The following is a 27,593-nucleotide window of genomic DNA, read 5'->3' as shown; positions in this document are numbered from 1 at the left end:
TTTTCTCTGTGACTTGGAGACATGTCATCTTCTGGAAGCAGTGGGGAGTCTGTCAGTCACAGCCATGGTGTGTTTTAATCATCTCCGTCCCACTTGGTGAAGCGCTGACGGTTAGAGCGAGGGTTCCCTCCCCTGGACAATACCAGCACGCTCCAATCTCACACACTCTGATGTCAGACGCAGCAACCAGTTAAGAAAAATGAGACGTTTCTTCCTCAAGTTAATCCAGCAAAGTCAACGGGGGAATCAAACCACGTCTGGTGAATGTGAAGATGTATCACAAGCGCTTTTGAAGAGTTTTGTGATCTTTCAAATGATATGACAGCTTGAAGGGAGATGGCAACAAAATAGCTGAGGTTTGTCACCATAATAGGAGAAAGACGCTGGTAGAACAAACAAAACTCACAACACAGGAGGATCTTAATGAGTGGGGGCTCCCCCCTGGTGAGGCCATAATATTTGTGTTTTGTAAACCTATAGCCTCTTTAATAATACGTTAAAAAAAAAAAAAGAAAAACCGTTCTTTGTAAAGCGAAAGTAGGTTAGACTGTAAATTACATTTTCAATATTGTAACTGTATTGTGGAGAAGCTTTATTGTGTATGCGTGGTGGATTAGCTTGTCCCTGCGCAAAACTGTCCATTATGCTGCATTTATGCAGATCAATCTCTTCTAACCTCGACTCTGTCTAAGCATGCTCTCTGCAAACCTCTCCTGAGATATGGCCTCTCATTTCTGAAAGCATCCTCTGACAGTCTTAATGGACAAGTAGTCTCTCCACAAGTCCCTTAGAGTTCTGGACAAAAAAGAACACTTTTGGAATGTCTGGAAAAAGTATGTCCCAGCCATTTGCATCCTGTACAAGGTGAAGGATTTAAACAAAGCCATCCAGATGGCCACAGACATGTAAAAAAAAAAATCAGGGAATAGTTACAGTATGTTGTAATGCAAAAGATACCAAAAATAAATTAAAGGTTGGGGGGAAAATGCTAACATCTATCTATGAAATAACATATATAGCACCTTTTTGTGCAGCTTTGTGCTGCTCTTTGCTTTCAGTGACTGCTTTCTCAAATTAGCATTTTGCTCCGAGGGCTGTTGCAGGCACTTCCCAAAAAATCAGGTGCGGTCGCGGCACAATATAGTCAGCATGATTCACCATTCCCTTTAAGTGTACGCAATTACAAAACCGACTTTGCTCCATTAAATAAATAATTTTACATTGCATGCAGGGTAAGGCACAGATCACAGACACAATGCTGGATTTCACCTGCATAGACATAGGTTATTAAGCATCTGCACACTGAGGGTTGGTAGTAGTGCGAGGCACAGTAATTCCACCCATGGATCAGTAGTTGTCTGCGTTGGCATGTAGTTTCCAAGCAAAGCCTCACTTCTTCGCTGATGTTCACAGATTTACAAAGTTATTTCTTAAATTACCTCATTTAAATTAATACATACAGTAAAAAAAAAAATTACTATGTAGTACACACTTTTATGTTTGGCAGGCCAGCTTTACGCACAACAGCTGCAGCCATAAATCTGGTAAAAAAAAAAATTTAAAAAAAAGGATTTCATAGGCTTACAGTATATTGTGATCAGCATGCCCTGTAAAATATTTAACATGATTTCCAGGGCAACAAATAGGATATTGAAGCTATTGATTTGACTGTTGAAATTCTCTTTCAGTGTTGCACTTTGTTGACGGTCTTACCCACTCCACAGTTGATTCACATCTCATCAACATTAATATATCTTTTCATGCTTAGCAGAAAACACTCTAATGAAGAAAGGTGCACAGCCTGGTACCAAATGGTTTTCTGACCAGTACCGCTTCAGGGCACCGAGGTTGTCCTTGTGAGATGGCTGGATTTGCTCTTACTGAGGACCACTGCCGACTCCCTTTCCGCCTCTCCTATAGGACAGGTTTATCTTACTGAACCACAACGATAAACAGTAATGGAGTGAATGAAGTGGGTGCAATCCTGAGTGCAGTAGTGACCTGCCTCTGCTTCAGGGAGAAAACAACTTTTGCACAGACCTTGAATAATTACATAACTTGGCCTCTAGGTGTGCTGTGTGTTCTGCCCTGCTGAAATGGGGGCATACATCTTTTTTAAACACCAGCTGTTGCTAAGGTCTTCTCACAACTTTTTGTCTCATGAACCAATTGTAGAAGAATATTTAAACGATAATAAATTACTTTAATGTCGTGAGCTTGAATGATTGACTTTTTTGTAAAGAAATAATGATGCAATTATACAAAAGAAACACTAAACACTACTCGCTGTGTTTTCTAAAACACACACACACACACACACACACACACACACACACAAGCTTTGATTCTAATCAATTAGATAAGACGAAAAATGGCAAATGCAGTAAATGTGTAAAATATGACTTATGATAGGTTCTTTCTGTTTGCAACAAATGCTAAACTGCTAGACTAAACTGAATCATAAGTACTTCAAAAACATTTTGATAAGCCCCAGAATAAATAGTCAACCTGTCTGCCTTTGTTCAGCTTGCAATTGTAATTTCCATGATACAAATGATCTTAAATCTACACTTAGCTCTTTGTTTGAGACGGTGCTGGAAAGAAGTGTAACCCACAGTTGGTTTAAATGTAATGAAATGTGTGTCATGACTCCGGTTCTCTCCCTCTGGCCTCCTCTCACCCCTGGCCCCCTAAAGCACTTGATCTGACAGGATGGCCTCTGTGGCTTCTGCCACAGTGATCTTTAGCCTCTGCAGGTCCCTTTGTCGAGGATGACACAACGATTTGAAGATGGACTCATCAGAATGTTCATGCATTTTTTGAGGAAAAAACTGTCAGAAGGATAGAGGACAATACTTGTATAACTAATCCAACACAATGAAAAACCTGAACTCAAATAAATGACCTATGCTTTGATTTAATTCAAGAATGTTTTACAGTTTGGTATTCGTAGAACACCAAATTGGCAGCTCTCATTATATGCAGAGGAGATCGAACAGTGAGCACATTTGCTCTGCGGTTTGTACTGTTTATCTGTTTTGTGGTGCACTGTCCTACATTGTACGCATAATAGAAACCATAGCAACTGAAGCCAGGTGCAGTTTCATAAAAGGACCCAAGCTGAGCCATTCTAGATGATGCAAATTCAAATTTGAGCATATATTGACTCAGTTCCCACTATTTGTATATTTATCATATATTCCATCTTTATGCAGATCAGGGGCACCGCATTATGCAGAGAACAGTAGCATCAAATCTGTGTGTGTGTTTATCTTACTCTGTGAGAAGCTTCTGGGAGCTTGTGAGAAATCTTTTGTGTTTGTTAGTTCCCTCATGGACGGGTGACTGTCTGTGCATGGATATTGCAGCTTGGAGAGTGTGCATGACCACTATATTAGACTGAAGGTGGAAAGAGTGGGAGGCGGGCTCAGCATGAGTGTACCACTGTCGGTTCAGAGATGTCCACCAGCAGGGTGCGCCATTCCAATTTACCCATCAGCCACAGAGGCAGGGGGTAAAGGCACAGGGCATCACTGTCGGAGATTTCACATTCGAGGGATGAGATTACCAGTCAGAGAACCCCTGTGTGGAGGTGATGAGGGAGGGCGGCTACAGGGAAGCAGTGTTGTTGCTGTTGGGATTGTTAAGGAAGTAGTGAAAGAGGTGGAGTAAGATGGGAGAAACGCAAATCAAACCGTTCTAGAATCTGCAGGATGTGGCTTTTCGTTTTCTGCAGAGTGACGCTGCCAAGTTAAACATCTGTTCCACTCCTGATGCCATATGCCATACCTTTGCAGTCATTGGCTGTCAATCTTTATTAACCTATATATTGTAATTAAAGCAACAACAACAACAACAACCCCCCCTTCCAAAAATGTGTGAAAAAATAAAAGAATAGACAAAAACCTTTGGTTAAACTATGCAGATTTGCAGGAAATTTAGATTTCAGATATATTTATGATGGCTTATCTTAATAAATAATCAATGAGGGATAATGTATCTGCTATTACACAATGTAATGTTTCTTAACATCTTAGTGGAGCTAAAGCTCTACTTATAGATTGTTTTTTAAATACCAGAAGACACTTTTGAGAAGAGGAGGCTCAAACTCAAAACATCAATTTATTCAGTGTTAACAAAGATGATTGGCAGGCCTTAGTTTGACTCAATTTGACACATAAAATCTGCAAAACCTGCTGGGCAATGTCTACACATTGATGGAAACATGTATCAAAATGAATTATGATTTAAAAAGCATGTTAAAGTTAACAGTTGTAATCCAAGTGTGCTGATTGTGTCTGTATAAAGAGTAGCTGGAGACCAGCCATGCCCAACACCAATGTACTGTATTTATTTTAAAAGAAAAAGACATTTTCAATCATTTCTGAAGCAAAGGGGTATTGGTAAAGTTACGCTACCTTGTCCCATCATTTAAAAACACAAGACAAGTTTTGTCTTCAGGTTAATAATAGTGCAATCTCAGTGGTTCCCAAACTTTTTACAGTCACGTACCCTTTCAGACCTTTAACCTGAAGCCATGTACCCCTACTCCCACACACTCAAAAACATGATAATATAATGTCACATCCAACGTAGCCGGCCCTACAATGAAATGTGTCCTGAATTTTACCTATCCTGTTGAGGAATAATATGTAATAAAAATAATTATCTGTAAATACACAAGGAAATAACTTATTCAGAATTATAACTTTTCTGTTTTTTTTTTTTTTTTTTTAAACAATGCTCTCTTTTTAGAAAAAGGAACCTCCAGATATTTTTATTAATTTAAACTAATAACAGTTATGCAAAATATTTATCATCATGAAATTGTAAAAAGGGTGAGGTTGATGCAGGCCAGGGGTGATGCTTATTATTATTATTTTTATTATTATTATTATTATTATTATTATTATTATTATTATTATTAATAAACTGTGTAAAACAATAACCAGGAATAATTATTTCCTCCCTGGTAAAGATAGTAGATCTAACAACCGGTACAATGATAAACTTGGTGATATTACAGCCTGAGCATGCAGTACGGGGCAGAATTTACAAAATGTTTCCGGATGTTGTGCTAAAATATGTGACCCGAAAAAATCTTTTACATTTACTCCCCCTTTAACACGTTTGTAATTCTTCTCCAGTCTGCATGTACTTCATCCACCAGAGTGTCATGTTTAAGGGGGAGTAAATGGCTTCTGAATAGCTACGAAGGGGTTTACGCAGTTGACGTACCACTCTTCTTCTTTACCGCCGAGAAGCCACAGCGGTCACAGATTCGGTGAAAGAAGCCGAAGCTACTATAAAAACAGCCCAAACAAAGTCTAAACGCCCACCTCTGAGGAAGCCTCGGGGCTTAACAGTTACCGTAGACTCACGGTAGGCGAAGCAGCAGTGTTCCTGCGTTTACTTAGCTTCTATAGCATGTCCCGTGTGCCGGGGCTGGCGGTGTTGTGTCAAAACATGTGACCACTGTGACTTTTCAACGGTTCGCTACGCAAGGTGTAATGAGCACCAGTCACTCACGGGTGTAAATCAATCAGTCTAGAGCAGGGCGACTGGCCATGTAATGCATTAGCTCACCACTAGAGGCCAGTCTTACAAAGGCCTGTAGGCTCCTAACTGCTGATCTATTTATATTCTAGTTTCCAATGTTGTGATGCTGTTTTAAATTTTTTATCCACGTACCCCCTGTGACAATTTGCCCACCTATGGAACCTTGGTTCTATCTGAACCTATAGAAATAGTTTGTTAGGCCAACATGTGTTTTAACCAAATTTAGCTGTGGCTGTTCCACGCGCTGAAGCCTGTTAGGGGAGATGGAACATACCAAACAACATAATGCCATTTCTATTTCTATTAGGTTATTATATGCCGGTTTTCTCTTCTCCAAGCATTTGTTGTTGTAGGTAAAACCAAATTGTTACTGTAAGTACATGAAGACAGAAAGATGGCGGAAAGCAAGGGAGACAGTATGGAAGAAATTGCTAAATATGCTGTGTGAAGCAAATTATTGCCCCCATGTAGATTCATCAGTTCTCCCTGCTGGATTGAGGAAGGGCCTTTCTAATGAAGTTCGCCCCGTCAAAATGAAGGGACTAATTCTGATTTAGCTGAGGTAATGAACTTCCCCTCTCCTAGTGAGAGCAGCACCATGGGGTGAGGAAAGAGGGCTGGTTGTGCAGAAGTGAAATGGGGGGGGTGGGGGGTGCAATGAGGAGAGTGGCAGCAGGGGAGAGAGAGAGAGAGGGAGGGAGGTTTTCTGAAGACGAGACAGGAGAGAGACATGTCGAGGACAGAAAGCAAAGTGGAGAATAAAGAAAAAATTATGCAAAACGGCTGTCTTGTATTTGCTGAGATGTATTAAATTTCCAGCGCGTGTGCCTGGGTTATATAAAATTATGTTAATGTCTTGTGGCCCGCTGTGAGTGGCGGCTTGCTGGTCCTGAGCATGCGTGGCTGGCCGCTACATGGAGTGCGCTCAGTGGGACTCAGCTTTTCTATTAAGGAAAACCTCTAGACACCTGATGATGAATTTTCTCCCACCAAATGTTCCCTCTTTTCTGTGTCAAAAATATGAGCGCTTTTCTAAATGACTTTGGAGATCCTGGCGTGGCGCTCGGCGGCCTGCAACGAGCAAGGGGAAAGGGGTGTGGGGGTCCCTCTGCAGCCTGCAAAGGGAGTCAATTAAGGCGAGCTCTGATAATCATAAGTCGGCAGAACGCATTGGCTGGCTAATTGTACAGTGTTCCATGTCGTGAGCCCTGCAGTTGAGGGGGCTGCTTTTCAGTGCTCTCCTTCTCTGCTCCTTTGTGTGAGCCACAAAACCCCTCAGTGCCTCATACCTCAGCCTGACATTGCCTCTGTGAGGATTGTCAAAAAGCCAGGCATGTGCCTGTAATTAATTTTTCACTTTCAGGCCACTCACTCTTTTGAGAGCTGAAAGAGAGTCTGGTTTGCATTCTCACGTTGTTTCTTCTTTACTCTGTACGTCAAAATGTTTTTCCTCAGCCCTCTGTTAGGTATTGTTGCACAATAGTCTTTGGGCCAGATTTACCAAAGTTATGCCCCTGTAAAAAACATGAACATTACTACACGCAATGTTAACACACAGAAAACAGACAGCCTCTAATACTGTATTGCATTTCCCCTGCCTATATTCAGATGTGTTTGTGTTGCCCTCACAAAATGTCCAGGCAACTTTATTTTTTCCCACCTAATTGGAGGTATTTCACAAAGTAGTTTATGGTGCGCACAACCATATGGCTAAAAAAAATATTATTTATTTATTTATTTATTAAATCAGTTTTATTTCCATTTACTTATTTTTTTCAAATGTGTTTCCATTTATTGTTTTATACTCCTTTAGTCGTGGAGCTCATTTGCATCGTTTTGGTTTTATTGTTTTTATGATCTCATGTGCAGCGTTTTGGAAATGTTTATCTATATACAGTAAATAAAGAGGATTGGATTGGATACAGCTGAATGCACATGACATAATCACCAACCTCAGTCTAAATCAGCACAGAAATAATTATCCATCCATCTTTTGACCTGCTTGCTTCTTTTCAGTGTCGCAGGGGTCTGCTGATATTTTTAGCTGTAGAAATGTTTTCTTGAGACCTCCTGTATAAAACATCTATAAACTCTGAATTCATACAATTATGTGAATTATCTTCAGGGTGCAACATTTTCTGTAATTCTAGAATATCTGTTTGCCTCTTTCACTAACAAATCCTAAATTTCATATTGTGCTTGAGGTCACTCTCCTCAGCCGCCCTGTCTGCCACACTAGCCTGCATGAGCAAATTCATCATTTTCAAAGGGTAGAGTTCACCACTTTTGCACCTGTTATCGACTGCTTTGACATTCTTATGAAAATCAAGTGCAACAGGTGAACACAGTGCATTCAACCTATCAGCCTGCACAGACATTGTATGTTCTTTTATTTAGAACTTGATTATTCAGGCCCTAAAATGATTTGCCTTGAAGAAGGAATCAGGAAAAATGGAAACAAAATATGTACACAGGACTGTTATGGAACATTCAGAGATTGTGTTAAAAAAATTCAAAAAAAACTGTCTTCTTCTGTTTTTTATAACTACCAGCGCCCAAAGAGAAATATCTTGTTTGGTTTTGGCTGACAGCAGTCAAACAAATGATTAGAAACACCTTTAGATTCATTGCACTTAATAAATACAATACATATTTGTCATTAAGGATTATTAATAAATCAGCAATCAGAAATCTGAATAATCGCAGAATTGAAGTATGAGATGAAAATGGTTTTGTAAAAAAAAAGAACTGCAATTGTTTTTTGGTTTTTTTATGTAATTTATGAATAGATATACAACAATTACATTTTTAGTGAAGAAATTGAAGAGAAGCTTTTAACATGTATAGACACAATTACACAGTGGGCCTTACTGGTGCCCAAGGTTTGTCCTTGAGTTTTAACGTTGGCACAGAGCGGCTGATCTGAGCAAGAGCCCAGAACTGTTCTGATTAGCAACGAGCTTCCGCGCCTCAGAGCCGATTCTCTCATAGATTCATGTCCCCCTTCAATCCTTTGCTTCTGCTGTCTGAAGGTTTGACCATCAACCAACATTCTCAGCATGAATCTTTTTTTCTCCTCTGGAAGTTGATGACGTAGGGATCAGGGATCAGGCCTCGCTGAGCTTTTTCACTTCACTTTTCTGCACTTACTCACGTTTGTCTACAAAAAAAACATTATAATGTCATACTAATGTATTGTAATTCCCGGACTAGAAGCCGCTACTTTTTTCTCATGCTTTGAACCCTGCGGCTTAAACAATGACGCGGCTAAATTGTGGATTTTTTCCAGTTTTATAAGTTTCGTGCCGCCACAATATTGAGCTCCGTCACATTAGTCCAGTTGGAACAATGAAATTATTAACATTAAATCGTTCTTGCTCGCAGTCGCACCAGTCATTTTGTCATGATGCATACTGCCTTGTCATAGCAACAACCAGCATAAAGTTGTTAAATCATCGCGGTCGGTTTGTTCAGGACTGATTTGTGCTCTGGACTCTGAGGCTGATGGAGACGCTTCCGTAAGGAGGAAGGACAGACGGAGCGGAGATCGGAACATGCATCCAGGCTGTATCCAGCCTATTCTGATCTTGTCTACAGTACAGTAGTAGTTTGTAATAGTAGCATAACAGCATGAAGTTACCAAATCACCACGTTGGATTTGTTTAGAAGCGATTGCGTTCGTATTCTGTCTCAGAGTCCGACTCGCTGTGATCGCTCCGCTGTAGTTCACGGTAAGAAGAGCGGACAAAGCGGTGTATCAGTCTGGTTTCAGTAAAAAGTGACCATAAAAAGCTGTAAATGGACTGTGGAGCAGTGAGGAGGAGACTTCATGTAGTAAAGGAAACTTATAAGTTGAAACACAGAAATTTCTGTGAAACCTAACTTGAGTACAGCAGCCCGCCCTCCTGTACATTCTGATTGGCCGAGTTGTCTGAAAGGCACCCTCATCAGCCAATAGAGTGTGGCCTATGTTAGGCTGCAGCATTTATGTGGATCTTTCTTAGAAATATGCTAAATTATTGTAATGCGGCCAATAAAACAGCTTGCTTTATAGAATGTGAAAGGGCATCCTTATGTTACCTTATCAATAGTGCATATCAGAATGGTCAAGACCAGCCTGGGTAACTCTACCTTTCGTATGTAAGACAACATCATTCTCTGCGGAGCTCTGACACCATGACCATGAACATAACAACTGTACACATGAGGAAATGTGTTGGTGACAAAATGCCACATACATGGAACTAGAACTAGCTTATTCTAAACAAACTGTGGGTTACTTTAAATTCAACTGTCTGTCAGCAGCTTCACAGAATCAGTAACCATAATAACTTTGTCAGAATTTAAACAAATTTCTCTTCCAAAAGAGAGATCTCTCTTTCACATGTCTCTATATTTTGGTTTGATTAACCTCAGGGTTTGCACTTTATTAAATCTTAAAGAATAACTAAACCCCAGGTTTTGGCTGACGTGTCACTAGGGGGAAAATCCCACAAATGCCTTGATATTTGTGGGGCTCCTGGAGAAGTTAACACACGGCCAGCTTATTCTACAAAATCTTCAAAGGACAATTTATGCTATGCTAAATACCAACTCAAAAATCAAATACCACTCTGTACACAATCCCTCAATCCAACCACAGGTTGCAGAGTCCACAGGTGGTAGTCTTAATAGGAGGGCCGTGGCAAACATTGACGTAAGAAGACACCAAAACTTCACAAACCACCATTCGCAGCCATTAGCAAAATGTGAGTGTAATAGCCATGTTTCAACTCATATAGGACAGTCATTACATCTACAAAATATGTAGAATTTTAATAATTTGACTACTTCATAGCCATGTACATTTATTTCATGGAAAAAGAAAGTAATTTTGGGGTTTAGTTAGTCTTTAAAGTTCTGCACTTGATTTATTATGTGCTCCAACTGAGGATGTAGTAAACAGACTTAAGTAATGTTTTTCCTCAAGGCGCCGATTCTCCAATCAGTTTTGGTCCAGGGGGAGTCTGTCCCTGTTTGCTACCACCCATCCCTACCAATCCCATCCTCCACATTCTCTTTAATGGGCCCTCAAGAGAGCACAGCACACAGAGGTGGAGTCAATTTGTATGCAACTATAATTCCCTGGGCCTTAATCACTCTGATTCCCCCCCCATTATCTGTTAATGGATAATTCCCGTGGAGAGAGTAGAGAAGTAAACCCACCTACTGTTTACACGCCTTGAGTTGTCTGCTCTGCTCCAATCCACAGTCCCATAGTGGGTAGTACATACAGCAGTGAACCCCAAATCTTGTCTGTTTATTAACATCCAACTGGTGGGAAAGAAACGTGGATAGTAAAGTCCCTCAACAAAAAGATTGAGGCTTTTTGTCTCTTCAGGGTGTGAGATTTAATTTGATCTTAAGTCTGCATTCCTTAATACTGGATGTCAGAACCAATAGTCAAGTATTCTCTAAACTTGCAAAATAAATCCATCAGAGTCACTTGCAGAGTACACTGCAATGTTGTAACAGCCAGTGGTGGCTGGGGGTGGTAGCGCTGTTTGGGTGTGGGTTTTGAGACTGCTTGCTCAGGGAAAACTTAGCTGCATCGTCTGCCCTAAACATGCTAAAACCTGGTTATTCTGGTAAGTTTATTCAAACTTCCACACGTCTGCCCCTGTTCATTGCTTTCTGTCTGCATATAAGCTTTTATCAAGTTTATTTGGATCATTTTTACTGCAGCTGTCAGTCAACTCTTTGTCAGAGGTGTCAATTCAATGGAAAACAAACACTTGCCTGACCCGCTCTAGTTTATGTATTCACACATTCCCAAACGGAGCGGACTTTCCGAGCAAACAAATCCTAAAGTGGTTAAAACGCTCTGGGATTAGCCGGTATGAATTTGCCCAAATTGAGCTTTGCTGGGCGTTGTACGTAATTACTGGCTATTACTAGAAATGTAGACATCTAATCACGTTAGTTACTTTACTTCTTTTGCTGTGTGAAGAGGAAACAGAAACAGTCATTCTCACTGCTCCTCCTCTCTGAACACTATAAACAGGGTTTAATATGCTGCAGATGTGTTGTAGTTACATAATGACTTTATTAAACTATGTGAGCCAGACCAGCATCCCAAACAACCTTCAACCGCACATGAACATTATGCCTGGTTTTGAAAAAAAAAGTAAACGGCAAAAGGAAATAAAGAGCATTCTTATTGAGCCATTTTCCTTCCTTCTCCCTCTCCTGTCCTACACATGGTGGAAGTATTAGACATTTGTGTTTTAAGGGGCTGTGAAATACATAAACCAAGAGCCACAGAGACGCGAGGCCCTGTGGATATGCAGATGGGCTTACTTTGTTGGTGTCAGGGATGCTTAGAGGGAGCAGACCCTGGAGCCATTCTCATCTAAAGGATTTTCTTAGGAGTGCAGGGGGACAGGGTGGTGCAGCACAGGAGACTCAGGAGAAGCAGGGAATAGGAGGATAAACTAAGAGGTGAGGAAAGAGAGAGAGCTGACAGTCCCATGTGGCCCTGTAACTATATCCAGAGTCTGCTTAGTGCGTATTTGGAAGGGAGGGGGCTCGTGCAGCAGCGTGCTGATTGGACAGCAAAGAAGTAGAGCTGGGAGAGCAAACGGAAGTGACCTCAGTCCAGAAAGGCAGCTATAGGAGCAAGTGAGTACACTTCCTCCCTCAGCTCTCCCTAAGAAACTGACTGCCAACCTTATTACACCCCCATTATAGTGCCTCGTATAAACGCAGCCCAAGAAAACAAGCTGGAATAGGCACTAATAAATCAGTTTCAACTCAAATACCTAATAGTTAGTTTCTCGTCTCTTTACTGGCAATAACAGAGCAAAGCTTTTTGGTCTTGTATGTTTGCTAATTAAATAGCATTTTTGTTTGTGTCATTGCAGGTTGAATTGATGCACGTATTGCCTTTAAGAGGGAATACTTATAGATAGTTAGAGTCTCAGTTCAAATTTGAATTGAGATTGATAACTGTGGTTGTATTCTAATGTTTTATATCTGTTTTGTATATCTGTGTAAACATATATTATAATATATATTGTACATCCAACCCAGAAGCATGGGTTGGATGTATGTAGTTATTTGTTGTTGTTATTGTAGTTTGGATAAAGACGCACATTTTTTTTGAATGAGTGAGTGTTTGGTGGTTGTTGTAAGCTGTGATAAGCTGCCATTCATCCCTTAGATGTTCCTGGTGAAGCCCTGGCTACAGGTGTAGCTTACTATTATTTGTGTGACTGTGGTCAGTTTGTGTAAAGCAAAGCACACTTTCGCCAGACATGGCTGTAAGTCAAAATTCCAATTAGTGTTTGAGCTCTCATGATGCCACAAGGGCTAAAGGCAACTAAAACCAAACAGATCCTGACATAAGGTCTGATTACAGTTACAATCAATTTAAAAAGTGAACTAAACAAAATGGAAAAAACAGACATTTGAATTTGGCAAAAGGTCCACAGTGTGAATGTACCTATTAAGTCTATGAACATACATAATCAGACTACAGTTTAGTTAATTCCCTCTTTTACTGATAACTTTACAGTTTTCTCCACAGTTTTTTAAGAGATTTGATATGATCCATTATACTTAAAGGATACCTGTAGTGGAAATGTATATAAGAAAAAATGTGCACCTTTTTATAAAAAAGCAAAACATGTTAAATGACTTTTTTGAATGATTTCATACCTTGGGGCAAAAACTATGAGGAGCAGCCATTTTGGTCAGGATATGACGCACGTCGGTGGTTCCTTTTAGCTGTTGCTAGGCAACACGTTAACCTATTATCATCCAATGGTTGCTACAACAACGAGAGAAAAACCCCACAGAAACATTTCTTTTGCGTCTTTAAGCCAAATAACAACACTAAGTCAGAGTTAGCCAGACATTGGCTCCATAACATCGGTACGGGATACACATTTAAAATGTTTTCGTTTGGACAAATATCGGTGGTATGCATGGACCGCTTCAGGCCGAGCTGCCATGAGTGGGATCTGCGGGCTAAGCTTTTGGTCACGAAGCCAAAGTTACGTCTGAAACCAGACGCGGTCCCATCAGAATTCCTGCATAGAAAGTCCTTTAATGCAGCTTGTAAATGTAAAACTACATTTCTGCTTACAGGGGATAGTCACCATATTGTTCCCTCTTATTTGCTTGTGGCTAAATTATGTTTAACTGTTAAGAGAACTTACGTGTTGATCCTCTGACGTCGTGACATATCATCCTATCAATTAACTGATTTACTTTCACGCAGCTTTCATCACAGTTGCGAGCCATATTTTTGCAATTCGAACACCTAACTACTCAGCCATGGCTCGTTTCTGCTGGTGACAACTGTTCTGTCAGTCAGGCTAATTCAGCATGCTAAGTGGGTACAGAGAGGCATACAAGAAGCAGGTAGTTGCTGAGAAAGATGATACGGAGAAAGGTGGTACACATGCGCGAGAGCGAAGAGAAAAACTACACTTTCCACAATGTTAACAGACCTGTTACGCCTCTACCTCCCACAATGCACCATTTATTTTAAGCAACAAGCCATGCCAATCAGCAATCGTATATCCTGACCAAAATGACGTCTCCCCATAGTTTATGCCCCAAGGTATAAAATCGTTGTAAAAAATCCTTTTAATGTGTTTTTATATATAAATATATACGCTACAGGTACCCTTTAAATTTAAAGTAAAAGCTTAATGAGTTCTAAGACTAATTTTTGCTTGATTTAAATAATCAAAACATTAATAATGTTGTTAGTTCATTCTCATCTTGTCACCTTTTGCTTATCCACACTAATAAGACAGCTAAAACATGAGAAGTACACCCAACTCTTAACAGACTTTTTTACTTTTTCTCATCTGGAGTAGAATCATTTGCACAAAGAAAGAGCTCAGGTTCACTCTTATAGTCAAACTCAGGGTCTTGTTGCTTTGACACAGAAGTGCTGCTAACTGCAACAACACAGTGCAATAAATAATAACTTGTGATTTTTTTTTTGTGAGATGTCTACGTGTATTCTTCCCCTTTGTGAGGATCATTGCTCAGTATATAGTATTTTGAAAAAAAATCACATTCTAAAGCTTTTTTTTCTCTATTAATATAATGTAACATATGTATATGCCAACTACTGTTGGATTATTTTATTTGTAAATTGAATACACCAGCCCTGTTCTTTTAAATGTGAACCATCTGCATTTGAATTTATATCTTTGCTGTTTCCCCTGGTGCACCTGCTCACAGACATAAACACATATGCACGCATTCACGGTCGGTCAACCGTGTGCAGTTATCTGCATAATGAAGCAAATCTTGTCTCCAAAGGGACAGCATTGTGCACCAGGGGTCAAACAAGGGCTGCACATACGGCATAAGGGGCCGACCTATGAGCCGCATGCTTGACCTCAGCGTGCACTGCAATACAGATAATACAAAGTGAATGGTGATCAAAGTGGAGGGGAATGCTTTCATACGATGCACGCATGCATCCGTGACACCCTGACCCCTTGCTTACTGATGTCTGTTGCCACACTCAGTTACACATGGCTACCAAGCATCAAATCTGTGGCTTCTGAGCACATCATTGCATTGTTTTTTAAACAGGCTGCTTTGATTGGGTTTGAAAGTTTGCAGATTAGTATTTCCACAATACGGCATCTGAAAACTTGATAATTGTTATTCTGTATGATTTAGAGTTTAAAAAGTTTTAGTGCTGTATACATCCGTTGATTCACCTTATGCACTGCAGGATAGTGTAATTAGATTTCAAATGTAATTATAGTTGCTGTACACCAATTGCCGGGTCTAGGCAATCTTAGGCAATTCTGAGCAATTGATAAATGTAGTTGATTTATATAGAGCTTTTATGACCAAGTAGATCTAAAGTGCTTTACAATATCATCTTATAGGAATTCCACAGCCTGCAATGATTAGTCAATAAATCAATAAATCAGTTTCACTGAGTCAGTAATTACCTGAGTTACCTGGCAATTGGAAATGTGATCTGTAGATGAACTAGTCAATGTCACACGTAGATTCAGCAGCTGTCAAAAATGCAGTTATTAAAACAAAAACAAGAAAAGAACGGGTAGAAGGAATGGAGATTTTGGTATTTTTTTTAACAATCATTTCTCAGCTCCGTGAGAGAAAAAGTGAAATTCAAAATGCTGTTAAAAAAAAAATTATTTTTGAGATAAATATTTCCAAAAATCATCTGAAAAGACTCCAAAATGTAATTTCTAATAAACATTTAAAGTATACACTGGACAAAAAATTGTTTTTGCTCCCATTTTTCATGAGCTGAACTCAAAGATCTAAAACATTTTTTTCAAATATTGTTCACAAATGTGTCTAAATCTGTGTTAGTGAGCACTTTGCAGAGATAATCCATCCCACCTCACAGGTGTGGCATCTCAAGATGCTGATTAGACAGTATGATTATTGCACAGCTGTGCCTTAGGCTGGCCACAATAAAAGGCCACTCTAAAAATGTTCAGTTTAATCACACAGCACAATATCGCAAGTTCTTTGGGGGCGTGTAGTTGGCATGCTGACTGCAGGAATGTCCACCAGAGCTGTTGCCATTGAATAGAATGTTCATTTCTCTGCTATAAGCCGTCTCCAAAGGCAGACCACGTGTAACCACACCAGCCCAGGACATCCACATCCAGCATGATCATCTGAGACCAGCCACCCATACAGCTGCTGCAACAATCAGTTTTCATAATCAAAGAATTTTTGCACAAATTGTCAGGAACCATCTCAGGGAAGCTCATCTGCATGCTCATCATTCTCATCGGGGTCTCCACCTGACAGCAGTTCGTCGTCCTAACCGACTTGAGTGGGCAAATGCTCACATTCGATGGCGTCTTGCAGGTTTGCTGATGTTAACGTTGTGGATCGAGTGGGTAATAGTATGAGCAGGCGTATGTTATGGACAAGAGATACCATGATGAGATCCTGAGGCCCATTGTTGTGCTATTCAGCATCTCATCAAGGATCTGTACACAATTCCTGGAAACTGAAAACATCCCAGTTCTTGAATGGCCACCATACTCACCAAACATTTCACCCATTGAGCATGTTTGGGATGCTCTGGATCGGCGTACACGACAGCGTGTTCCAGTTTCTGTCAATATCCAACAACTTCGCACAACATTCCACAGGACACAATCAACAACCTGATCAACTCTATGTGAAGGAGATGTGTTGCACTGCATGAGGCAAATGGTGGTCACACCAGACTGATGTTTTAGATCTTTGAGTTCAGCTCATGAAAAAAGGGAGCAAAAAATGTTATTGTTCAGTGCATTTAGCAAGAATTTGCAAGTATATGTTTACATCACCGTTTACAGTCAAACATTTTGATGCACATTAGGCTCAATTTTTGGTAATTAAAAATTTTCTGAAGAAACAACCTCTCAATCAGGAGACAACTATAGTTTATCCCTTTTATATCTAGAATTAGTGCACAGTAAAGTAGCTTTTCTACTTCTTGTTTTGTGCTGTCCTAAATTGATTACATTCTTTTTGTGACCCAAATCAAGAAAAAAAAAAAAAAAATTAATCACACTGTTGTGGTTAGAACCACAACAACTCAAGGTTACCATGTTATGGGTTTCCACTGACTTGTTTTGCCAGATTTGCCTAAAGCACCTTCAATTAACCCTCGTCCTATTTCCTCCTGTACTCAAACTGTGCACAGCTGGTTAGGAGAAATGTGTTGCCCCAGTGCCCAAAGCCTGTGTGTTGAGCACCGGGCTATAGAGACCTTGGGATAAACCTTAGATGAATCTCAAAGGAATCCACCCCAAACCCCTCCACCCCTTTGGCAGTTGCAGGTCTGCCAAGAGCTTAATAGAGCACCCGTCTGGCCATGTGTTGTGGTTTTTAGAGCATTTTATGGGGTTTCTTTTTTAGGCCAAGTCTGAGTCAGCAGATTGTTGTGCTGCAAATAAGTGTTTCACAGATGTTTTCAATATCTCAAAGAGATCCTGATGTTGGTATGAAGGAGTGGAACTTTTCACTATAGACCAGAAAGACTCTTATCCTTCTGATGCAATGAGGTGTTCCATTGGCCTACATGCTAGAGAGATTATGATGCTTTGAGTTATTTCCAAATCTTTTTGTCTTTAATTTAATCTAATCTAAAATCCACAAAATACATGACCCTTCTCTTTTTTTATTTGAAAAAAATGATAATTACAAAACATAGGAAAAAAAATATGTATGTTGATCAAGAGAAATTAGTCTCTTTCTGTTTGGGGTGCAAAGCGTCCTATTCTCGATTAGGACCCCAGCTGGTCATCCAATGCATTATGGGAGCAAATCACTTATTATATAGTTTCCTGCCTCACATATTTTACAGACAGAAGTACTTCCTTAAAATAATGTGGGAAAGCCTAGATTTAATAAACTCTTGGGAAAAAAACAGAGAAAATATGTAGCTGCTGTTTGCACTCATTTATGGGTCTGTGTGTTGTTATTTGTCTCCGCAGAGGAAGGATTGAACCATGAATGCAAGCTCTGTAGTCAGTCCTTTGACTCACCTGCAAAACTTCAATGCCACCTGATTGAGCACAGCTTCGAAGGCATGGGAGGAACCTTCAAGTGTCCTGTCTGCTTTACAGGTCTGTACGGTACCTTTCTTTTAAATAGTTGGTCTTTCAATGGCATCAGGGCCACGCAGAGACCTCTGGAGCAGCAGGGTCTCAAAGTTGAAAAGTTGCACATGGAGAATGAACAAAAGTTTTTGTTTCAACCTTCTCTCTTCACAAGGCGTCTCTGGAGAATGAAATACGATTAATAAACTACAGTTTGCACATAAAACAAACATGCACTGCATGTGCACACAAACACAGAGCAACATTTCATACCTTTTGAAGACATGTACTGTATATCCAGAATACCCTTTATTATTCATAATTCTAATAATGAAGTTTAAAAAAAGTATAGAAACTGTAAATGCCTCTGTGTTTTTATTCAGTTTGACTAATAATTTGAATACAGCAATGTTATAAAAGTTATATATTTCATTTTTATGCATTAACAAGTACTGATTTTTCAAATGAGAGGTTGAGAAAATCACAATTTGAATTCTTGTAAATATTTGTGTTGTATTTAAACTGTAATAGTCCAACATTATGTGACTATACACACATTGCATAGTTTTAGTGACCCTCATTGGCTCTGGAAACAGGAAAAACATTGCTTTACTGACATTAAAATAATACATCTCTCTCATGCACTTTGCTCATGACAAAAGAAACATAGAAACAAAAAGAAGTCTGACGCACTTTCCCCCTCAGCAGCACGGTGTGTGTGCTTAACTAGCAGCTATAACTAATGAGTGGTGCTCTCACACACACACACACACACACACACACACACGCACACATACACAAATGCACAGAATGCTCACTTCACTTAGTCATCGTAATGTAGGAATACACTGTGCACAAACCAATACAGCAGCTAAACCTACACACAGGTTTAGCAGCTATACCTACACACAGGTTTAGCAGCTAAACCTACACACAGGTTTAGCAGCTAAACCTACACACAGGTTTAGCAGCTAAACCTACACACAGGTTTAGCAGTTGTTTAAGGATTCTCTCAAGTCTCCGATTTCTAGACTAGCAGTGAAGTGACCGTCTGTAGCAGCTACAAGAGTTTAGCTACAGGGCATGTCTGTGCATCTGTGCACAGAGCACCAAGGGCTCATCACAGTGGATCATGGGACCGACCGTGGGTAGATTTGAATTCTTATCATTTTGTTTTATTTATGACTTTTGGCCCCACAGACAGACGTTCACACACAGACTTTCATGAAAAATTCTTCTTCTTCTTCTACTTCTTCTTTTGAAGTAAAATACTGTAAAATATCCTCCCACAATACTCTGTTTTTACACACTTTTTTACTTATGGAGCCAATAAATTATTGTTAGAAACAAATTACCAATATCTCTATGCTGTCTACGTGCAGTTTTTTTTTTGTTTTTTATCTCAATAACTGAATTTTTGACAGCTATTTGAAATCTAGTTTAAACGCTACCACCTGCTGTCTCGCAAACAGGTGACTGGTGTAAGCAATTAGTTAAAGGCACACTGTGTAACTTTTGGCTACTTGGGGCACTAGACCGGTAACTTTCCCACAAGCGCCCCTAGTGGCCACAAGCACCGCAGCACTGTCACAAAAATCAACAAACAGTCAGTCGGGCCAGCCTCCCTTGTCTTTTGATTGTGTATGCAGACAGTAGTTTACCTGTAACTTTGGTGTAAGGATTGGCTCTCAGGACTGGGCGCCGCAGCTACAGTCTATGGGCTGGAGTATGGGCTGGAGGAGCGGCCCGCGTCAGTGCCGCCTCCCCCTTACTCCCTGGCCTCACCGCAGTCGTCAGCCCCCTTTGCCGAGGGTCGGCGCGGCAGCCGGGGTCCCAGCCCTGAGAGCCAATCTTAATCCCGAAGTTACGGATCTGACTTGGTGACTTCCCTTACTAAAGAATCCACATTTATTTGAACTATTGTGGCGATTAGTGCATAATAATTAACACAACACAAAACTACCATATTGTGTTCATTTGGCTGTAAACAAAGGCTCACTCGTTTCAGCTGCCCACAGCAATGGCGCCGGGTCGGGAAATGCCCGTATGTTGTGACATCACGTGGGAACTATATATAGCCGAGCCTGTGGTCACGTGACTGCTGTAAAGTGAAGCTTCTCTAGGCATTCTCCTGGTCACATGACCTGGTGAAAAATGGTCCGTCTCACTCTCAGCATTGATATTGTCAAGCGCTGTATATTGGCCTGAGTAATAATTTAATATAACTCATATGGGTCAACTCTTTAGGTTAAAAAGTCCACGGTGTGCCTTTAAGCTACATACAGTAGCAACTGTGGCTCAGGTGGAAGAGGGGTTGTCTTCTGATCAAGAGGTTGTGGGTTCCCAATTCTATACATGTCAAGGTGTTAGGCAAAACACCTTATATTGCTCCCAATGGTCAACTAGAGCCTTGTATGGCACATTTATCCATTGGTGGTGGATTAAGCTGATATTGTGAAGCGCTTTGGAACTACTTGGTCATAAAACCACTATATAAATCAAATCCATTTCCCATTGGCTCAGAGTTGCCTAAAATGTCCTGACAGTGACCATAGCTTTTCATCCAAGGTCAGTTTGACAATAATGGTTTATTTGATTTCTTTTTCTGAAACAATCACCTATGAATTTGCAAATGAATTCCAGAGCATGAAATTCTGACAATGTCTCTTTACTTATCAATGGAATGACAGCACCCTAGCACATGCTTCCTCACAAGTGCTGATAAATACAACTGATAATGTCTTGCTACGAAAAGATAGCAGAAAAGCTGACAAATAGCCAAAGTAGGTTTTAAATCCACCCAAAGAGTAAAACAATGGACTGGCCAGGATTTAAACAAATCCGAAGAATTATCAGACTCCCATTGGGGAAAAAGTTTTCCTCTTTTCTATTCATCAAATGCCAACACCTAACCCTAACTCTTACTCTTACTATAACCCAGAATTGAATAAAGGGTTTATATATTTCAACTTATCTCTAATATACCAATCAATTTTGAAAGGTACACAAAGTAAAAGCTCTGTGTTTGATGTTGTTTTCTCTTAGCCTTGCTAGTATTATTTGTTAGTTTAGCTTCACAAACTAATCCAGGATATGTGCTTTATTTTTCTTAGCATATCCTTGTAGCCACAACATTATTTAGAAACAAAAATGTGTAGAAATGAAACTATAAAATTCATCAAACATGAGACAAAATATCTTTAAAAATAAAGAAACTTCAGACAGTTCATTTTTTTTTTTTAATACAAGGAATACTGGATGTCCAAAGTGTACTGTCTTTTTTTTTTTTACAATTTTGGATGTATGTATTAATGAAAAATGTGAATACAAAGCTACATACTTAATGGACCTATATGACTTGTTGACTTGTAATGTTTTTCTTTATATTCACTTGTACAGTGCCCATCAGAAGTATGTATTCATATAGTGGAGCTTAAGTAGAGTTGTCAATTATGGCCAAATGAGTATGTTTGAAGGTTGGATGTACAAAGAGGTGTACATACTTTGTACTCTACTGTTATAAAGGGGTTTATTTACGGATGCAAAGTAAAACAGCGTCTGCGTTTTCCCTGGTTTAATTCAAGGGACATGCGCATGATAAATGTGTTTGCTGTTTTTTGCATTAATTTTTATATTTTTTTTGTTTGGTGTAATGTATGTTTTTTGGAGTCATTATGTGTTTTTGTATCGTCTGTTGTGTTTTTGTGCATTTTTTGTATAAATATTGTTTTTGTTGCCATTGTAGTGTGATTCTGGGGTAATTTTGTGTATTTTTTTGGTGTAGTTTTGTGCATTTCTGTTGTCAATTTGTGTATTTTTTGTATAAATATTTAGTTTTGTGTTTTTTGAGTCATTGTCATATTTTTGTTGTTGTTTTGTGTATTTTTCTATAATGTTATTTTTGCAGTCATTTTGTGTGTTTTTGCAGCCTTTTTGTATATTTTTATGCTTTTCTGTTGTCGTTTTGTGTACTTTTTGTTTAATATTGTTCAGTTTTTTGTTGTAATTTACTCATTTAGTATATTTTTATTATAGATGTGCATTTTTTGCCGTTAGCTATCAACATAGCCACTGCCATTGCCCGCCAATAACTTCCATGTCCTGTCTGTCCGGTCTAAACAGCGAACGGTCAAACAAACATGAATTGTAATCACCAAATAAGGAACAGTCAAAAAATATGTTTCCTAAAAAGAGAAATCCACAGGAGCCCAAAACTTGTGAAAGAGCCACAGGTCTGGTGCTACTCCTGGTCTTCAGCGAGCAATTGGCTTTGGCCGCACACGTGAGTCTAGCTCACCATTATGATTGGCTCTGGCACGCAACGGAGTCGAGCTGTGCAGTGAAATAGATATACAGTAGATGGTGCGCTAGCGCCCCCTCACACTGAGCTCAAAAGCTGAATAGGTTTCACTTCTTGGTGAACATGAATGTGCCGTCCGGGCGAAATAAAATTAAAATAAATGTTTTGAAATCACCAAATGACTCCATAATGACGCATGCACACACTTGGATTTGGAAGCCGTTGACAAAGTTTCAAGTCGAACAGATATCGCGTCGGGGAGATATTTGCTCCACAAACGCACATGCACACAGACCTTTCTTGCTTTTATAGATAGATAGGTTGGTGTTAGCTTACGTTACAAAAATCCCTTTTGTACATCATTTTTCCCAGAAATTATTTAGCAAAGCATTACCAAGAATCTACTCTAAATGAGGTGAGGATTTTTGAGCCTCTAGCCAGCTAAAGCTGAAAGCTGCTTGTTGCATGTGGGTTTTTATTTAGTCAAATTGCTTCCAAAGCAAGGCCAAATAAGTGTCATGAGGTGAGAGGAGTCAGTGGGGTGGACGGGGGGGTGGGAGACGGTTAGAGCTGAGGGGGTGAGGAGAAAAGAAAGGGAGATGTGCTAATTGTGGATGGCAGTGGTGCTGATAGCTGTAATGATCTCATCTGTCTCTGTGCGTGGAGGTGGAAGGACCAGACTCCTCCTGAGAGAATAGCGCCCTCCTTCAGTGTCAACAGGGTTAACTATCTCTATAATGAAATCTGCAAAGTCGTTAACTTCAGCTCTTCACTCTTTCTTTCTCCCTCCTCAGCTCTTTATACTTTTTTTTCGATCCTCAGCTCATTTACGCTACTTGTGCTTCCTGCCTCCTAAATTCAACTACTGTGCAAAAAAGTTCTAAGCCTGTATTTTGTTTTGTTTTTTTTGTTTATAATGATACATTCACATATGTGCACTATTTATCTCTTCACTGCCTTGGTTGCAAGGTCCAAATCATTTAGTCTCTTTCCACATCTCTCATTATTGTTTTGGACCGATCTTTCTTTTAGGAGAAGCCTATTGATATTTCCCCCTCCCACACCTCTCTACCTCCCTCCATCCCTCACAGGGGTCCAACCATTTAATATACAGAGCATGCCTCCTTCATCTGAGCCTTGATTTTCCACCGCCGGCTTTGACAGACAGGTCCCTCCTCTCCCTCTGCGTCCATATCGATCATGGCGCATAAGAAAGAGAGTTGCTGGGAGAAGGTGAGGAGGGGAGGGGGCGGAGTCTGAGTGCACCCTGAGGACAGCATTGGCAGTGCAGACAGACAGATGGGCGCAGGTCTTTGGTTGTGGTGAAGATGGGCTGTGATCAACTGAAAGGCCTCCCTCTGTTGGGGATGCAGGGGACAACTCCTAAATTAGTGCTGGAGGAGAGGGAAGATTTCTGCTTTTACTGACACCAGTCTTTAGCCATCTACTGCATTGCCGGTGTCTGCAACCCATGTGTATCAAATATGAGACTGTTTGAACTTGTATATGAGAGTTATAGCGGTTTTCTATTATGGCGTGCGCCATCTGAGAACGCAAAGCATGATGGGCTATTTTCACTTTTTTAGGCCTGGAGAGTCATCTCCAGCTATGAGGCTGTTTGAATGTTGTATATGAGAGTCATAGCAGTTTTTTTTATTGTGGCGCGCAAAATAGCGGCAGTTGAAAAAACCCAGTATGAAAGGGAAAACCAGTTAAACTCTCAGAGTGAAGGAAAAGGAAAGGATTAACAATAGTAAATAAATACAAAAACAATAGGTTCCTATGACCTTCAGGCCTTCGGACCCTAATAAAAGCAAAAACAATAGGTTCCTATGAGCATTCATGGCCTTCGGACCCTTAATACCCAAGAAGAGCAAGAACTAAAGGTTCCTATGGCCAGTATGGCCATCAGACCCTATTTAACACTAAACATTCTATAGATCAACATTTTTGTCTAAATGGCATAATACAAAAACACTACCTTTGACGGCACTGTTCAACCAGCTGCCCAGCTGTGGAACAAATGAAGAATCCCAACTCTTGTCGGAGGCTGGAGCTTCCCTTCCAGACATGCTGGTTTGGGATCCTACAACTGGCCCTGCCTGTTCCACTCCAAAACACGGCACTACTTGGACTGAGGTTGTCTCTTGTTGTAAATAGAGCAGAGAATCATATTCCACCCCGACGGATGATTGTCCTCCTCTCCCTGACCTCATCCTCTCACCCTGCAAAGGCCGTCACTGGCTGCCGGTAAGTGTTTGTTGATCCGGCTCCCCCAGCCTCTCCGCTGAAAACGCCATCATCTGTCAACGGTGCCGAAGTCTGCTCCCTCCTGAGGCTCCTCAATGATGCAATGTTCTGGCTTTCTGCTGCTCTATCACACTCCAATCTAGCGGTGTCCTCTCCAAATACTGCTGCCGATGCTGTTTCACCTCACCTGAGTTGTCTATCGATGGTGCCTGGTCTCTCCGCTGCTCCACCACGACCTCTGTTTCCCTGCACCACTCTAATAGTGGGAGACAGCGTAACCCGGCATATTCGCTTTTCCAATGCCATTACTCGCTGCTACCCTGGAGCCAAAGTCTTGGACATAGTGGATGTTCTCCCAGGCCTGTTGAACTCCCTTCCTTCTTCAGTGACTTATTGTCCATGTGGGAACTAACGAGACTGCACAATGCCAATCTGAACAGACATTAAAATTAAAGATTAATAAAAATTAATGTCCTCTTTGACCTGCTCAAAAATGCGGACTGTCCGTCTGGTTTAGCAGTCCACTGCCAGTGTTTTCCCCTTGGCATCGAGCGTTTCAGTTGGCTGCTGGCCCCAAACACCTGGTTTCAAAATGACCTTCTGTTCATCAACAATTTTAATCTGTTCTGGAATCGCTGTGAATTTTTCTGTCCGGACGGAGTTCACCCAAACTTATTGGGTAGTTCAGTCCTGACTGCTAACATCCAGCACGCTATCCACTCTGCTGTACGTTGACTATTGTTTACAAACACCCCTTTCTCTGCGCCCTCACACCACACCAATAGACTTTCTACATCCACCTACAGGCCCTCCCTGGCACTACAGTCTTTTCCTCTCACTGTTAACAAACAAGTGCAAACACAGGTTCTCAACATCCTGGTTTTAATCACAAGCAGAGTCCAATACAAACTAAAACCAGATAAAAACACTGCTAAATTTAATGATCTTCGGACTCCGCTCTTTAATTAAAAATCACCTCCCTCTCCTTTCGACACACCTGTTTTACTGACAATGGCACTTTTTAATGTATGTACTTTTTAAACAAATCTGTTATTATAAATAATTTGATTGTAGACCACAAACCTGGCTTGGTACGGAGGCACCATTTATTCTCGCTGAGGCCTCACTACCAAATTTGAACTTCTCTTACATGATGAAAAGAGGGGAGGTGGCACAGCATCCAGTACCACCAACAACCTTGCCACCAAACCTGTTTTATTTGATTCTTGTTCTTCTTTCGAATTTCACGCTTTTATTTTTAACAGTCCTTCAATTTTACGCATCACTGTATATAGACCCCCAAGACCGTGTACTGCTTTTATTGATGACTTTTCAGAGTTTTTATCAATTATTTATAACAAACATGATAGGATGCATTTAAGTGGTTAATTTAATCTACATGTAGATAACCTTTTAGATTATTTTGTGAGGGACTTTTTATATTTTCTTTGTTTTATGAATTTTACTCAGCACGCCGGAGACACACTCTGGACCGGGTCATCACCCATGGCCTGTCCACGTGTGTGTCCTCTGTTGTTGACTTGACTGCATCATATTTAAAGTGGCTACACATTTTAAGAGGGTTTAAAACAATTATCCACTGCCTGTTTTACCTTCCCCCTGTGATTTTATTGTGGATGATTTTAACAGTAAACTTCAGTCCAGCATTGATGCAGTTGCTCCACTGAAAATAAAAACATACACAAAACCTACACTCCCATGGAGAAATTATGAATTGAATAAACTTAAAAGAAGATGCAGGGTGGCAGAGAAAAGGTGGAGAAGAAACAAAACAACAATCAACCATCAAATGACTTGTGATCAGTTAAAAACATAAAAATTCTGTAAAAAAAAAAAAAAATTGCAAGAAACTTATTATTTACAAACAATAATTACCACTCATTATAAACCCCAAAGTTTTATTTTCAACTATTGACCTTTTACTGAACCCTGATTTTAACAGTTTACGGATCACTCCCTCTGTGTCTCTATGAGAGCAGTTTGCATACCACTTCAGAGCAAAGATCGACACTAAAAGCAATATTTTATTTAATTGTAACATAGTTTTTAACAGTCCTGAGTGTCTTTCTTTACTTGAGGAAACACTGGACAGTTTTGTCCTGGTTGAAGCTGAGATGCTTGATAAAGTTTTCTTCACAGTCAAAGCCACCACGTCTTTTAGATCCAATCCCATCTTCGTTTTTTAAACATTTTCTGGATCTTTCAGGGATAAACTTTTAAACATTGTGAATTTCTCTCTTCAGATGGGAACCTTCCCTTCGGCCTTTAAAGCAGCAGTGGTGAGGCCCCTTCTGAGGAAGAGCAATTTAGATTTTAATGATCTGAACAACTATCGATCAATATCCAACTTATCATTTTTAAGCAAAATATTACAAAAACATGTTTTTATTCAATTGAACGACTTCTTAACTGATTTTAATATTTTTGAAAAGTACCAGTCTGGTTTTAGAGTGAACCACAGCACAGAGACTGCCCTCCTGAACATTTTAAATGACATCAGGTATAACCTGTACTCAAAAAGACTGACAGTGTTGGTTCCACTGGACTTTAGACACTTTTGTCACCGTAAACCACACCATTCTTTTAAATAGATTCAAACACCAGGTGGGCCTCTCTGGTCTTTTTCACAAATGGTTTTTTATCTTATCTCACAGACAGGACTTTTATGATAAGGTTGGATATTTTTTCCTCAAAGTTCCATAAAATAACATGTGGTGTGCCTCAGGGATCAATTTTAGGCCCTGTTTTATTTAATCTATATACAGTATGCTCCCTCTTGGTGATGTCATCAGGAGGCACGAAGTGGATTTCCACACTTACGTTGACAATACACAGCTGTACATCTCTGTGTCTCCTGATGA

The 27,593-nt window shown here is 40.1% G+C and overlaps 1 protein-coding gene across 7 annotated transcripts in view; it reads left to right on the top strand.

Moving 5' to 3' along the window:
• The window catches only part of LOC114479033 (zinc finger protein 521-like), a 161,811-nt gene that overhangs the window by 90,520 nt on the left and 43,698 nt on the right, over positions 1-27,593 (top strand). For 6 of the 7 annotated variants that reach the window (XM_028472450.1, XM_028472449.1, XM_028472456.1 and 3 more), the window contains one exon: positions 18,057-18,188. In XM_028472450.1, coding sequence (XP_028328251.1) covers positions 18,057-18,188 — 132 coding nt within the window. Of the gene's footprint in view, positions 1-1,771; positions 1,898-18,056; positions 18,189-27,593 lie in introns of those variants that run through there. The other variant, XM_028472452.1, reaches the window with a different exon arrangement.

Source organism: Gouania willdenowi, chromosome 17, assembly GCF_900634775.1.
Source record: "Gouania willdenowi chromosome 17, fGouWil2.1, whole genome shotgun sequence".
NCBI lineage: Eukaryota > Metazoa > Chordata > Actinopteri > Blenniiformes > Gobiesocidae > Gouania > Gouania willdenowi.
This window is presented reverse-complemented; position numbering and strand designations above follow the sequence as displayed.